At 42.3% G+C, this 15,697-nt stretch overlaps 1 protein-coding gene across 1 annotated transcript in view; it reads left to right on the forward strand.

Moving 5' to 3' along the window:
* The first annotated feature begins 1,034 nt into the window (after positions 1-1,034).
* Positions 1,035-15,697, forward strand: part of edn3b (endothelin 3b) — a 74,511-nt gene continuing 59,848 nt past the window's right edge. The window contains exons 1-3 of the mRNA XM_061903851.1: positions 1,035-1,164; positions 1,447-1,809; positions 1,878-2,091. Of these exons, the coding sequence (XP_061759835.1) occupies positions 1,758-1,809; positions 1,878-2,091 (266 nt within the window). The 5' untranslated portion in view covers positions 1,035-1,164; positions 1,447-1,757. The remainder of the gene's footprint in view (positions 1,165-1,446; positions 1,810-1,877; positions 2,092-15,697) is intronic.

Raw genomic sequence — 15,697 nt, forward strand, 5'->3', positions numbered from 1 at the left:
TCCATTGTGGTGAAGAAGGAGCTGAGCCGGAAGGTAAAGCTCTCAATTTACCGGTTGATATGCGTTCCCATCCTTACCTATGGTCATAAGCTTTGGGTTATGACCGAAAGGACATGATCACGGCCCAAATGAGTTTCCTCCGCCGGGTGGCAGGTCTCTCCCTTAGAGATAGGGTGAGAAGCTCTGCCATCCGGGGGTAGCTCAAAGTAAAGCCGCTGCTCCTCCACATCGAGAGGAGCCAGATGAGGTGGTTCGGGCATCTGGTCACCTAAGGAGGTGTTTAGTGCACGTCCAACCGGTGGGAGGCCAGGGGGAAGACCCTGGACACATTGGGAAGACTATGTCTCCTGGCCGCCTGGGAACGCCTCGGGATCCCCCGGGATCCCCGGGAATAGCTGGACGAAGTGGCTGGGGAGAGGAAAGTCTGGGCTTCCCTGCTTAGGCTGCTGCCCCCGCGACCCGACCTCGAATAAGCGGAAGAAGATGGATGGATGGATAGTCTGTGGTGTTGATCCTGACTTTTTCCTCACACACACGCACGCATGCACGCACGCATGCACGCACACACACACACACACACACACAAACACACAGGTATGGGGGCTAAATGAATCCCTATCTTACGGCATATGTTGTATTGGCTTTGAAAATTAAATATACGCATCAGCATGGCCCCCCCATCATCCTTAGATTTTTCATTGTGCGACCCTCAGTGGAAAAAGGCTTGTTTTCTCATGCAATTAGGAATGCGGTCGCTTTGACATGCGTGCATCTCTGTCCAGACTGCTCGGTACAAAAAGACAATATTAAACGTAAAAGTCAGGAGAACGGAATGTACTCTGCAAAGTCAGCCCTGCAGTATGTCGTCAAATGAACAGGTGAGTACGCATGCTGTTGCCTAATTATACCTTCAAAGAAATGAAGTATAATTATTGTTATTTATATACTAAAAGCCACAGGTATATACTGTGCCTGTTCCTCTTCATGGTGCTAAAATGCTTACTATTGCACAAAAGAGGAGACACCTCATCTTCGCATGCTGGATCTTTTCCAGGACGCCTTTTCTTATATAAGTCAAGTAAAGTGGTTGTTGCATAGGACTGCTTCAGCCTGTTTTCCACATTGCACCCAGAGTGGCCTGAGGCTATTATGACTCGAGCACAGGTAACAATTATTATAATAAAAAATAAATAAACACCCTCATTCTATAGCTAGACTAATTTGTAGCATGTTGGAATTTTAGAAGGCTCAGACTACAGCGTGCAGTGATTATACATCTATCTTTTTAAACTAAAGATAAATACCATCCCTGTCATGCATCAGGAGCGGCAGGTCAAATGGAGCGGTCCGTCTCGCACATGTATTTGACGGAGGGGGTGGGAGAAGGGGGTTGTACACAAGACTCTCCAAAGCCTGTCTAGCTTTAATTTGTTTTTTTTTTTTTAGAGGGCGGGCTGGAGCGTGGCTCTCGACTGCACACGGTGCTTTGCAGAGGGAGTGTAGCAGGGCGAGCACTTTGTGTCGGGACTTTTGATGTCATCTCCAGCAGCGCTACGCGCGGGGATGTACGGCATGAAGACACAAAAATGAACGGCGCAGCGGGGACGAACACATTTTTCTGACACCCGGATCTGCGACGTGGACATCCAGTGGATTTTGATTCTCAACGCACGCGGATTAATATGACCGTAACGCCACGTTCTCAACAGGCTCTCCTCCGATTTGGGAATATTTAACACAAGCCAGGGTATTTCCCCATGCAGGCGAGAATCATGCTCTGCAAAATCTTTGCATTGATTGTCTTACAAGGTCAGTCGCACCAGCCAAACCTTTGCCAGTTTTCTTTCCCTAATAACATATTTCCTGTGCACTGAAAGGTTTGTGGAGGTGTGAGGCATGGGTCATGTCCGAGGTCAAGCCCGGAGGTGTCTCAGGCCCCGGCACGGAGTTGACCTCCGGTGGAGTCGCGGCTCTTAAGAATGAGGCGTCGGAACCAAAGTCCAGATCTAAGCGCTGCACCTGTTACTCCTACAAGGATAAGGAGTGCATCTATTACTGTCATTTGGACATCATCTGGATCAATACACCTGAGTAAGACATGCTTTGGTCATTTCCTTACTTGATGCCTTTTAAAAACATCCATCTGCCCTTCCAAGTAGACACACAACTTTACGTAACATCTCTGCTAAATATAGTCGTTACTGATACTTGGTACAGTTGCTTTCTGCTGATGACGTTGGCGTTTTTAAAATTTTCCGGCTTGCAAAAAGTCGTCATGTATACTGCTTATATAAATATAAGAGAAGACATTCGAGAGTAATTAAGTGACATCTTGGGCAAACTTTGGATGAAAGCAACTTTTTTGTTTGGACATTTTTGTGAATGACCACACAACTTACACAAGAAAGTTACAAAAGACTAACCGGTTAGTTTAGGAAAACTACAGCAAGGACAAATGTTTTCGCCTATAATCCGTAAAACGGGTGCTTCAAAAAGAATACGCCACTCGATATTTCAAAAATGAAAAACAATGGAAAACCTAACTTTTTGAGTATTTATTTCATGCTTTCCAAGTGCTCAATGTGACCACCACCGGCAGCAAGGACAACATAAAGACAATATAGAGCAGGACTCGGGGACCTTTTTTGACTGAGAGCCATGAAAGCCAAATATTTCAAAATCTATTCCCGTGAAAACCAAATATATATTTTTTAACACTGAATACAACCAATTGCGTGTATATTTAAAGTAAGACCAACATTTTTAAAGTTTAATAAGTCCTTTATTATGTTTTAATAACACTGTTTTTCTGAAGTTAACCAATGATAAATAAAACACTTCTTACCGTTATACGACGTCCATTGCATCTAGATTAGATTAGATTAGATAGTACTTTATTTATTCTGTCAGGAGAGTTCCTTCAGGAAAATTTAAATTTTCAGCACAATCCCATTCAAGATCAGACAAACATTACAGGGAGACAGAACAGGATCGCTGACGTGTCTGCCGGCTTCCAGCGCCCCTTACCAAAAATATGAGATACGGGTAAACAGGGGGGGAATAGAAGATTAAAATAAAATACAAAAATCGATCTTAGCCCTGGCCCTGGAGAGGGGGTGCAGACTGAGGCCAAGGGGAAATAAACAACTCATAGCCAGAGAACCCCTCTTACATGTGTGTAAGAGGGAAACATCAAACATCAAAGAACACATAGGACATTAAAGACATTAAAGCAGCGGATACAACCAGACACTTCTACATACAGCTATGAATAAAAAGTAAAAGAAACATATCTGCTGGGGTGGAGGGAGCATGGCCAGAGACAGGAGCAGACCCAACAAAGCAACCAAGAGAGCCGACTCCACTCTCGGCCAGTGTCTAGTCCGCATGGATGAGCAAGGATACGTCTAAGGTGATTGATGTGTCCGACACCTGCTCACCCAGCCAAGACACCGCGAAGCCTCACTGTCCCAGCGCCCAGTGCTAGCTCCGCAGCCCTGTCCCCTCATCCGCATCTCCTCCAGTCCCTCCAAACCGACTCCGGTGTGGCAGAGACCCAGTAGCTGGTCTCCATGGCCAAAAGGCTCTCGGGAGTCAGATCCAAAAGTCCACAAAAAAATCACCACAGAAGTCACGAAAGTGCCACCCCTTGTCACACAGTCCCAAAGGGTCCTGGACCAAAAGGCAAGAAAATATAATAACACATGAAAAACAAGAGGGAAACACAAAAGCTCCTGCCAACAGCAGCCACTACAGCAGCGCCATCTTGGAAAAAAAAAAAAAATGAAAAAATAAAAGAAAAGGGGGGGGTTACCCACATTTGCGGTCCTCTCCAAGGTTTCTCATAGTCATTGTCATCGACGTCCCACTGGGTTATGAGTTTTTCCTTGTGTAACAGGGTCAATAAAAGTTGATGCAAGCAATCTGGGTCACGGCACCAAGTGTAACCGGTGGTCTTTTCCTCTGCGTTGTGTGGACTTTATGGAACACGACCGACACCGTGGGTTTCTCAGCTGCACATTACTGATAATACACAGAATACAGATGTCGTGAATAACTTTTTTCCATCGTCGAGCCCCTCTCTCGTTATCGTAGACAAATGGGCGGAGTTATGTACAACAGTGAAATAAAAACATACCTGATAACACACAGAACACAATTGTCGTGAATAACATTTTCCATCGTCGAGTCCCTACACAAATACAATAATGAACAAGAAAGTGAACTTAAGTGCTTAACAAGACAATACATTTTCTGTCGTCACATGGACGCCTAGCTCTCCTGTTATCGTAGACAAAAGGGAAGTTGGAAGGCGTGTCCAACGCACATAAAAAGACAGGTGTCACAGTAATTTTTGCAGTACGAGGGACAACGAGTCAATGGTTCCACATTGACAAAACATCAAACAATATTCAGGTATTTACATCGAACTTACATATTTTGTGTAATTACAACAATAATACAACATTATAAAATACATTATTTACAAGACGTAATTGACCCTGTTACACTTGTCCTTATGTGGACGCTGAACCGCGGATGTTGTTGTGGCTTGTGCAGCCCTTTGAGACACTTGTGATTTAGGGCTATATAAAGAAACATTGATTGATTGATTGATTGACCGTTAATGCGACTTCTTGAAAACGGATGGATGGATTAAAATGCATGGGAATGTTTTATATTTTGAACAACATTTTTTAACACCGTGATTACCAGCGGAGTTCGGTTTAACCCACCGTCGGATGGTCCCACCATGGGGTGGATCACTGCCAAATTCTGTTCTAAAAGCACAAAAAATGGCATTTGTTTTGGCCAACTTAAGCACACAAAATTTCTCCCTGTTGATGAGTTGCCATTTTGAGGGTAGATAAACACGCGGTCTTCCGACACTTTAACGGCGCCAAAAGGATTCCTTGGCCACAACGGTGAAATGGTAAAACTTGGATAAGTCCTGTATCAAATGACCATTGAGTCGGTATATTGCAATGCTTTAAAACTGAATGATTCTTTTTTGAATCTATTTATTTTATTTTACTTCACATAAAGAATATTGGATGCTCGTTTTTGGGAAAATCAGTGAATGTTTTATTTACATGACTTCAGCTGTTTATCAAAATGTAAAAAAAATATGGAAATAATGGTTTTTTTTTAATTAATTTCCCTCAACAAAATAAAATGTTCCACTTTCTTGTGTCAATTAGCTAAAATTAACCCATCCATCCATCCATCCATCCATCCATTTCCTACGGCGTGTCCCTTTTGGGGTGGTGGGAGGTGGCTGGAGCCTATCTCAGCTGCATTCAGGTGGAAGGCGGGATACACCCTGGACAAGTCGCCCCCTATGATTAGAAATTAATAATTTCGACATGAATCAATTCACTTCAATTTGCCATGGGTATGAATAATTAGTCAGGGCTACCTTTGTGGGGCGGTATAGCTCGGACCATACGGGTACCTTGAGATATCCAGGTTCGATCCCCGCTTCCGCCATCCAAGTCACTGCTGCTGGGTCCTTGGGCAAGACACTTTACTCACCTGCTCCCAGTGCCACCCACATTGGTTTAAATGTAACTTAGAAATTGGGTAACACTATGGAAAAGTGCTTTGAGTCACTAGAGAAAAGTGCTATATAAATATAATTCACTTCACTTTGTCTAAATTGAGGTCTTCAGCAGAATTTTTTTTGGAAAATAATAATAGGGGGCGGAGGGGTATTATACTTTTTTTTTTTAATCAATGCAAAACGATTATAACAATTTCTCAATCAAACATGTTTGTGTTAAAACAATCATGTGAAAGTATTTACTCAATAATATATACATATTTTTATGGCTAAAAAAATAAATTCAACATAATTAAAACAGGGCTTCATGGTGGCAGAGGGGTTAGTGCGTCTGCCTCACAATACGAAGTTCCTGCAGTCCTGGGTTCAAATCCAGGCTCGGGATCTTCCTGTGTGGAGTTTGCATGTTCTCCCCGTGAATGCGTGGGTTCCCTCCGGGTACTCCGGCTTCCTCCCACCTCCAAAGACATGCACCTGGGGATAGGTTGATTGGCAACACTAAATTGGCCCTAGTGTGTGAATGTTGTCTGTCTATCTGTGTTGGCCCTGCGATGAGGTGGCGACTTGTCCAGGGTGTACCCCGCCTCCCGCCCGATTGTAGCTGAGATAGGCGCCAGCGCCCCCCGCGACCCCAAAAGGGAATAAGCGGTAGAAAATGGATGGATGGATGGATAATTAAAACAACATTTGCATTTCTTCCTGACACATCTCCGACCAGAATTTGATTTTTACAACCCTTTACCCGCCCTGGACTAATTCTTTGCGCCCTGAACTGTATATTTTGCTTCTGGTTACTAACACTACTTTTGCACTGACAAGTAAACAGCCATGTTTACTTGTCAGTATATGCCTCAATGGATTTAGTGTACATGCAACTAATGTTGAAATAACATATCATACCAAGTAGTTGACTGATACTGACAGAAAAGTTCATGTTTGGAGGATATTCGCAGACTTTCATAGCATATCTGACGCACAGAATTTACTTACGAACATGCATGTTTCTTAATAATAACAATAACAACTTGGATTTATATAGCACCTTCCAAGAAGCCTAGGGACATTTAACAGTATATCAGTTATATATTTTATATCAGGGTTCTCAGACACGCGGCCCGCGAGATGGTATTTTGCGGCCGCCACCTTAATATGAAAGTTTATTGTGAGTGCGGCCCGCAAGTTTTATATGAATGGCGTTTGACAGCGTTGTGTTATTTGGGTCCAAAATGGCTCTTTCAACGTTCTGGCTTGCCTAACCCTGCATTAGTGGAAAAGCAGCAAATGAGTGAAAGCGACAGAGACGTCAGAGACGAGGGTTTTCTTACGTGCCTGGGTGCAGTCACACCGCAACACCTGTCCGTCAGTAATAACAGTCCCCAATAACCTGGACCAATTCAAACCGTTATATATTTTTTTTAATTATTGTTTAATTTGCATTGCCTCACACGATGAACACTACCGTATTTTTCGGACTATAAGTCGCAGTTTTTTTCATAGTTTGGCCGGGGGTGCGACTTATACTCAACAGCGACTTATGTGTGAAATAATTAACACATTACCATAAAATATCAAATAATATTATTTACTGTAGCTCATTCACGTAAGAGACTAGACGTATACGATTTCATGGGATTTATGGATTAGGAGTGACAGATTGTGTGGTAAATGTATAGCATGTTCTATATGTTATAGTTATTTGAATGACTCTTACCATAATATGTTACGTTAACATACCAGGCACCTTCTCAGTTGGTTATTTATGCGTCATATAACGTACACTTATTCTGCCTGTTGTTCACTATTCTTTATTTATTTTAAATTGCCTTTCAAATGTCTATTCTTGGTGTTGGGTTTTATCAAATAAATTTCCCCCAAAAATGCGACTTATACTCCAGTGCGACTTATATATATTTTTTTCTTTCTTTATTATGCATTTTCGGCAGGTGCAACTTATACTCCGGAGCGACTTATACTCCGAAAAATACGGTACATAAATTTCTATATGACACCAGATAACACTCCAAGAGCCGTCACTTTTTTGCGCTCGCTATCCCGGTACTTTCCCGGCTATTATCCGCCAACCGCCGTGTTGCTGTAGGGAGGAAAAGCGGAACGACACACTTTGCGGAAATAACATTATTCTCCGTGCGTCGACTAAATACAAATATATTCCACAACCCCAAACATGTCTTTTTCAAAGCCTGCAGTGAAGAGCAAGGTTAGTGATGAGCAAAGACAATTCCAGGAAAAGTGGGAGATGCAATATTTCTTTGTTGAGCACAGGGTAACGCCGACGAGTCTTATTTGCACAGAGAAAGGAATACATTTTGAAACATTATTATTCAACTAGACATGCTGAGGAGTATGCAACATTTTTTAAGAACTCTTTTCTTGCGGCCCAGCCTCACCCAGACTCTGTGTCCTGTGGCCCCAGGTAAATTGAATTTGAGACTCCTGTTGTATATGTATGTGCACTATGTATAATAACATTCTAGTTATTGTATGCTCTGATGAACAGAATCTGACGTTAAACCAGCCGTATAACTCAGTGTCAGGGATTGAAATATGTACATTTAGAAGGGTTGCCTGAGTCCCTTGTCTTACCTCCATGCCCCTGAGCAAAGCACTAACTGCTTCCTACAATCAAACTTGAGATATCTGTAAACTTACTCATACTTGTTACAATGCTGACACAAAAGAACACTCTACTCAGTCAGGGAGGATTCAGAACGACAATTGAACACGCAAAAAATTTCATTTGCGCAACTGTCTGACATGCCTGCGAGGCAAACGTTCCAGCAAACCACACTAGGTGTAGGCCTGCGATGCTGCTCCCATTAGGCGCCACACCAGGTCATTTTTCAAGTGACGGCAAGCCCAGCAGAAACTCTTGAAAGTCAAAGTTTGACTCGAGGCAGGGGCAATGACTGCCAGAAAAACACTCTAACCTTTACGCCTTTCTTACGCCCCCCAATTTCTGCTGGTGTTAATCTCCTAACAGTTGAATTGTGACTGTCAGAATTACACTTTGAAAATCCTACCGTTTTTTCCCTCAGTAATTTAATCACCCATCTATCCATTTTCTCCCGCTTATCCCTTTCGGGGTTGTTGGAGCCTATCTCAGCTACATTCAGGCGGTAGGTGTTGTACACCCTGGACAAGTCGCCACCTCATCACAGGGCCAATGCAGATCAACAGACCACATTCACACTCACATTCAGACAATAGGGCCAATCAGCCTTTCCCCAGGTGCAAGTCTTTGTTAGTGGGAGAAAGCCGGAGTACCCGGAGGGAACCCACACAGTCACGGGGAGAACATGCAAACTCCACACGGAAAGATCCCGAGCGCAGGATCCAACCCTTCTACCACAGTGCTGGCCCATTTTAGTTATGTATATCTAAAGGCTGCATGTGCATTAAGTCCCTTATCCAGAAATACAGGGACCACCCCTATTCAACTGCCGGCCCTGGGGGACAAAATGTTTCCAGGAATGACACCATACCAGTCCAGGAGTTCAGTTCAAAACTTGCGAGACAAACATTTTTGTGGCAAACTCCTAAAAAACACAAGAGTGCTCTTGTCGTCTAAAGCAGTGCTTCTCAAATGGGGGTACGCGTACCCCTGAGAGTACTTGAAGGTATGCCAAGGGGTATGTGAGATTTTTAGAAAATATTCTAAAAATAGCAACAATTCAAAAATTCTTTATAAATATATTTATTGGATAACACTTCAACAAAATATGAATGTAAGTTCATAAACTGTGAAAAGAAAAACAACAATGCAATATTCAGGGTTGACTGCTAGATTTTTTTGTGGGCATGTTCCATAAATATTGTCTGTGTTTAAAATATTCTTTTTTTGTGAAGAAATGTTTAGAATTAAGTTGATGAATCCAGATGGCTCTCTATTACAATCCCCAAAGAGGGCACTTTAAGTTGTTGATTACTTCTACGTGTAGAAATATTTACTTAAAATTGAATCACTTGTTTATTTTTCAATAAGCTTTTAGTTATTTGTATATCTTTTTTTCCAAATAGTTCAAGAAAGACCACTGCAAATAAGCAATATTTTGCACTGTTTTACAATTTAATAAATCAGAATCTGATGACATAGTGCTGTATTTTACTTCTTTATCTCTTGTTTTCAACCAAAAATGCTTTGCTCTGATTATGGGGTACTGGAATTAAAAAAATGATCACAGGGGGTACATCACTGAAAAAAGGTTGAGAACCACTGGTCTAAAAGGACTTGGACCACTGTAAACACATTGGCAGATCCCTGCATTTGACTTTTTAACCTTGCGAGCAAACTTAGAAGACTGGGTTCCCAACTTGTGTTTTACATAACTGGAGCCATTTAGGCACCGCTTTAAGTCCTCACCTTTTTTTTGCAGTTACACATTTGCTTCGTAATGTGATTTACAGTATGTCACTAAGGTGATGTAGCTTGTTAACTTTAGATGCAGTCAGTAGTCATTCGTTCAACTTTTCAGTTGTACTGGTAGTGTTACTCAAGGTTCCATTTCAGGGCCTCTCTTTTACATCATTTGGGCTTGGTTCCAAAAACTGGTAAAAAACTCACAATTTGGTAGCAGATTCTTAAAAACGTGCGAGTCGCTGTCATAAAGATCTTTGGACTAGCTTTTTTTTTTTTTTTTTGCAGAAGGTCCCTAAAAACATCAGAGAGCTTCTGTAACTCTCCAGGAACAAAATAAATAAACCCAAATCAAATGTCTGCTTTAGAGGACACTGGATCCTCAGAATATACCAAATAAGACTAAAACATCTGGCCCTTAACTTTCTGGAAATGTGGCCCCCAGAACAATTTAGTTCACTTTTTCTGCAGGCAAGCTACTTTTCCATTGACTAAGTCAAAGGATCTATCTCATTCATATATATAATTCATACTTATTTATTTATGAAGGCGAGGGTTTTATGAAGAAGTTAAAGGTGTTTAATGATAATACAAGCATGTTTAACACAGATTCCTTTCTTTCATGAAGACAAGAAAAGTAGTTGGTGTATTACCTGATCCTGATGACTTGCATTGGCTGGAATCAGACAGTAAAGTTTAAAAACTTAAAGTACCAATGATTGCCACACACACACAAACGGGGCGAAATTATTTTCTGTGTTCGACCCATCACCCTTGATCACCCCCTGGGAGGTGAGGGGAGCAGTGGGCAGCAGCAGTGGCTGCGCCCGGGAATAATTTTTGGTGATATAACCCCCGATTTCAACCCTTGATGCTGAGTGTCAAGCAAGGAAGTAATGGGTCCCATAGTCTTTGGTATGACTCGGTCAGGGTTTGAACTCACAACCTACCGATCTCAGGGCGGACACTCTAACCACTAGGGTGCTGATAACGTCCGCATTTTCAAAAGGAGGAGAAACAAAAAAAAGTCCTCTTTTCTGTCCAATACCACATGAAAGTTGTTGGTTTTTTGGCATCTTATTTGTCCCAGCTTCCATACTCGTTTTTATACACTTTACAGTAAATACATTGGTGGCGAACTCCGTAGCCTTCTGAGACTCTTATTTTGTTAGTGCAGGCATGATGAAGCAGCTGCTTTTATTGTGGAGACAGGAACCATGCAGTCAGTCTTTAGAGTTTTGAGGGCAGGTACGGCGCGAGAGTCTGTTGAAATAAAAATTGTTTCTCGCCTTCCTGTCGGTCATTTTTTCTTAATAATGAGCTTGAAGCAGCATCTCAGAAGACCCTCGGGTGCCGTGAATGTCAATCAAGTGACGAAAAAGACGTCTTGGTGAACATTGATGATCGTTAATTTTTAGTTGTTGTTTTTTTATACAGATACAACCTCCGCAATCGACTGGTAGCTCGCGACCGACATAATGGAGACCCCTGATTTAGTTGACTACCCCTGACACAGACCTTAATACATGGGTTCTCAATTGCTTTTTTCCATGGGCCAGTGTTGTTCTCAGCATTGGTCTCCATGGGAAATGTCCCTTGGAGACCAATAGAAGACCCTCTTTTCTACTTTATATAGATGCAGCATGATTAATAAGACGTTGAACCATTTACATTGTTTGTAGGAATGCTGAAAACACCTCAGTAACCAGCAGGCAGGAAATGTCAAATTCCTGAGCGCTCAAGCCGTTGAAATACTATAGGCCTGTGGTTTTGGGTTTGCCAGAAATAAGGGGGAAAAAAACAGAGATGAGAAAATGTACAACTAAGAGCTTAAAGAAGACTGAGGTTGACAGGGAGTCAGCCAGTTTTCTTGTGAGAACACATCATCAATTCTGAAAACTTTTGTTTTACGTGCTTTGGAGACATTAATAGAATAGAATAGAATAGTAAGTACTTTATTGATCCTTGGGGGAAATTCAGCACCACAGTTTGCTCATAATAGACAATAATAATAATAAATAATATATAACATATATTATATATATAATATATAATATATGAATAGTATAAATATATTCTACATATATTGTACATTTAAGTGCAGTCAAGGAACATGTGCATTTTACGGTCTGATGGCTGTCGGTATGAAGGACCTCCTGTGTCGTTCCGTGTTGCATTTTGGGAGTCTGTGCCTTCCACTGAACGTGCTCATTCTGTCCGCAAGGTCCGAGTGTAGTGGGTGGGAGGTGTTGTCCATAATGGCTAGAAGTTTTGCTAAACTTCTCCTCTCTGACACCACCTCCAGAGTGTCCAGCTCCACTCCCACCACGTTACTGGCCTTCTCTACCAACTTGTCCAGTCTGTTTGTGTCCCTCACTCTTAGCCTCACTGCCCCAGCAAGCCATGGCGTACAAAAAGGCACCCGCCACCACTGACTCGTACAACATCTTCAACATCTTTGTACAGACGTTGAAGGATCCTAGCCTCCTGAGGAAGTAGAGGCGGCTCTGTCCCTTCTTGTAGAGGGCCTCAGCGTGTTTTGACCCATTCAGCTTGTTGTCGATGTGTACACCAAGGTATTTATAATCCTCAACCATGTCTACATCCACCCTCCTGATGGAAACAGGGGTCGATGAAGTACTCCTCCTCCTTCCCAGGTACACAACCAGCTCTTTGGTCTTTGTCACATTAAGCTGGAAGTGGTTCTTTCCACACCATGTGACAAAGTCCTCCACAAGTGTCCTGTATTCATCGTCATCACCATCCTCAATACACCCCACTATTGCAGAGTCATCAGAAAACTTCTGAAGGTGGCAGGACTGATTGATAGTGGAAATCGGTGGTGTAACTGGTGAAGAGGAAGGGGGAGAGGACTGTACCTTGCGGGGCCCCGGTGTTGCTGACCAGCCTGTCAGACACACAGTCCTGCAGTCGCACGTACTGTGGTCTGTCAGTCAGGTAATCTACAACCCAGGACACCAAGGGGGCCTCCACCTGCATCGTCTCCAACTTCACACCCAGTAGCCCAGACCGTATGGTATCAAAAGCACTGGAAAAGTCAAAAAACAATACCCTCACACTGCTCGCAGGCTTGTCCAGGTGGGCGTGGGCTCGGTTCAGCAGGTAGATGACTGCGTCCTCCACTCCCAGTCGGGTCTGGTAGGCGAATTGGAGTGGGTCCAGGTGGGGCTTGACTGTAGGGCGGAGTTGTTCCAGAACCAACCTCTCCCCTTGTTTTCATGTGGGAGGTTAGAGCCACCGGCCTGTAGTCCTTCGACGTGCTGGAGCACGTGCACTTGGGGATGGGGACCACGCATAAGGTTTTCCACTGTGTGGGGACTTTCTGCAGCCTAAGGCTCATGTTGAAGATGTGCTGTAGCACACCACACAGCTGTGGGGTGCAGGCTTTGAGCACCCTGGGGCTCACACCGTCAGGACCTGTCGCCTTGCCTGTGTGTACCTTTTTTAGCTTTGCATTCACCTGTTCTGCAGACAGACACACTGGGGGCGTCTCAGGTGGTTGGGGGAGGGCGGGGTCATCCTTCTGAGGGTAAGGTGTTAGGTGGGGGGAGGTAGTCATTGGAGTTGGGGGGCTGTGAGGTGGGGAGGGGGGATGGATTGGTTCGCTGAAGTTGTCAGGGGGTCGGCTGGCATGTTTTTTCTGGGCAGGAGCTTGTCGGAGCCACTGTGTAAAACCTGTTAAAGAACTGGTTTAGCTCATTGGCCCTCTCTTTGTCTCCTTCCACCGCCCTACCCCCTGACGGTTTGAGGCCGGTGATGGTCTGCATACCTCTCCAAACCGCCTTCATGTTGTTGTCCTTCAGCTAAGGAGAACCGACTTTGTCTTTTCTTATTCCGCCGCTACATTATGTCCAAAGTAAATTAGTCAAATTGATCGCAAAGCTTTGTGTGATTGCGGTATTGATTTCGTGTTTTGACAAATATGGCATGTTAGTATTATGAAGGGCTTCACTGTGGCAGAGGGGTTAGTGCATCTGCCTCACAATACGAAGGTCCTGCAGTCCTGGGTTCAATCCCAGGCTCAGGATCTTTCTGTGTGCATTTCGCATGTTCTCCACGTGAATGCGTGGGTTCCCGTTCGGGTACTCCGGCTTCCTCTCACCTCCAAAAGACATGCACCTGGGGATAGGTTGATTGGCAACACTTAATTGGCCCTAGTGTGTGAATGTGAGTGTGAATGTTTTCTGTCCATCTGTGTTGGCCCTGCGATGAGGTGGCGACTTGTCCAGGGTGTACACGCCTTCTGCCCGATTGTAGCTGAGATAGACACCAGCGCTCCCCGTGACCCCAAAAGGGAATACGCGGTAGAAAATGGATGGATGGATGCAAGGGAGTAGGTTTGTTTTTGAGATTGGTGGGGACACAAAAGTGCTCCAAGGCAGCACTCTGAAAGTTTACTTCTTTTTTTTTTAACATTAGCAATCATAATTTCACGTCATGCAGATGTTATAGGGTAAAGAAACTAAAATGAAAGCAAAGGAGACAACTTGGAAGAGTTCTCATCTTTACTCTTAGTGTAGGGCTGTAGTGCAACCGTGCATCATACTGTCAATTAACATAGCCTACTGTCCATCAACATCAGAAATACATTCATGCAATACAACCATTGTAAATAAACATAAATGAACTGAATGAATGAAAGAAGTTTATTTCGGTCATATAATCAATCAAATCAATCAACCATTTTGTGTGATCAGTTTAACAGTACATGTTATATGTATACAATTATGCACATTTACACACGAAAGAAAAGAAAAAGAATGACCAAAAAAGGAATAGGCTGAAGCCAAAGCTTATATTTGCCTATCCTATACCTTCACTGAAGATTAGATTGCCTGGAACATCAACGTAAAAAAATCAATAAAAAAAATCAATGGGATGAAAGTAATTGTGACTATATTTTATAATTTTCAATTATTTCACCTTTCAAGGTTTTCTTAAACCTTACCAAAGAAGTGCATGTCTTCAGCTCATCACTGAGCTTGTTCCACCATTTAACTCCTAAAACTGTAATACATTTGTATTTTATATTTGTTCTCGCTTTACCAATTTCAAAAATCAATATCCCCGTAAATGATAGTTTTCTCCTCTTAAATGAAATAGCCTGAGAATACAAGCAGGAAGGCTGTTGTTATTTACTCCAAACATCATTTCCATTGTTTTTAAAAACACAATGTCTGTCAATTTTAATACATTTGAACTTATAAATAATTTATTGGTATGTTCATAGTAGCAGGCTTTGTGTATTATTCTAATGACTCTTTTTCGAAGTTTTATTATTGGGTCTATGTTTGTTTTATAAACATTTCCCCAAATTTCAACACAATACATTAAATATGGAAAAATAAAAGAATAATACAACATATGCAGGCATGTCTTATTCAGCATGTGTCTTACTTTATAAAGAATAGCAATAGATTTGGATATTTGTCCCTTTATATATTCAATATGCGGTTTCCAACATACTTTATGATCAATTATTATTCCCAAGAATTTAGTTTGATTTACTTTGTCAATTTCCACTTGATTCAATTTGAATTTTCCTTCACAATTTGTCCTTGCACCACTTAACACCATAAATTTGGTTTTCTTATCATTTAATGATAACTTATTAATATCAAACAATTTTTTTTAGCTGAATTAACTCAACCTCTATTATCCTCAACACTTCCTATAAGTCTTCTCCTGAACAATATACATTTGTATCATCGGAAAAAATACTACATTTTAATTTATTA

Source organism: Nerophis ophidion, linkage group LG06, assembly GCF_033978795.1.
Source record: "Nerophis ophidion isolate RoL-2023_Sa linkage group LG06, RoL_Noph_v1.0, whole genome shotgun sequence".
NCBI lineage: Eukaryota > Metazoa > Chordata > Actinopteri > Syngnathiformes > Syngnathidae > Nerophis > Nerophis ophidion.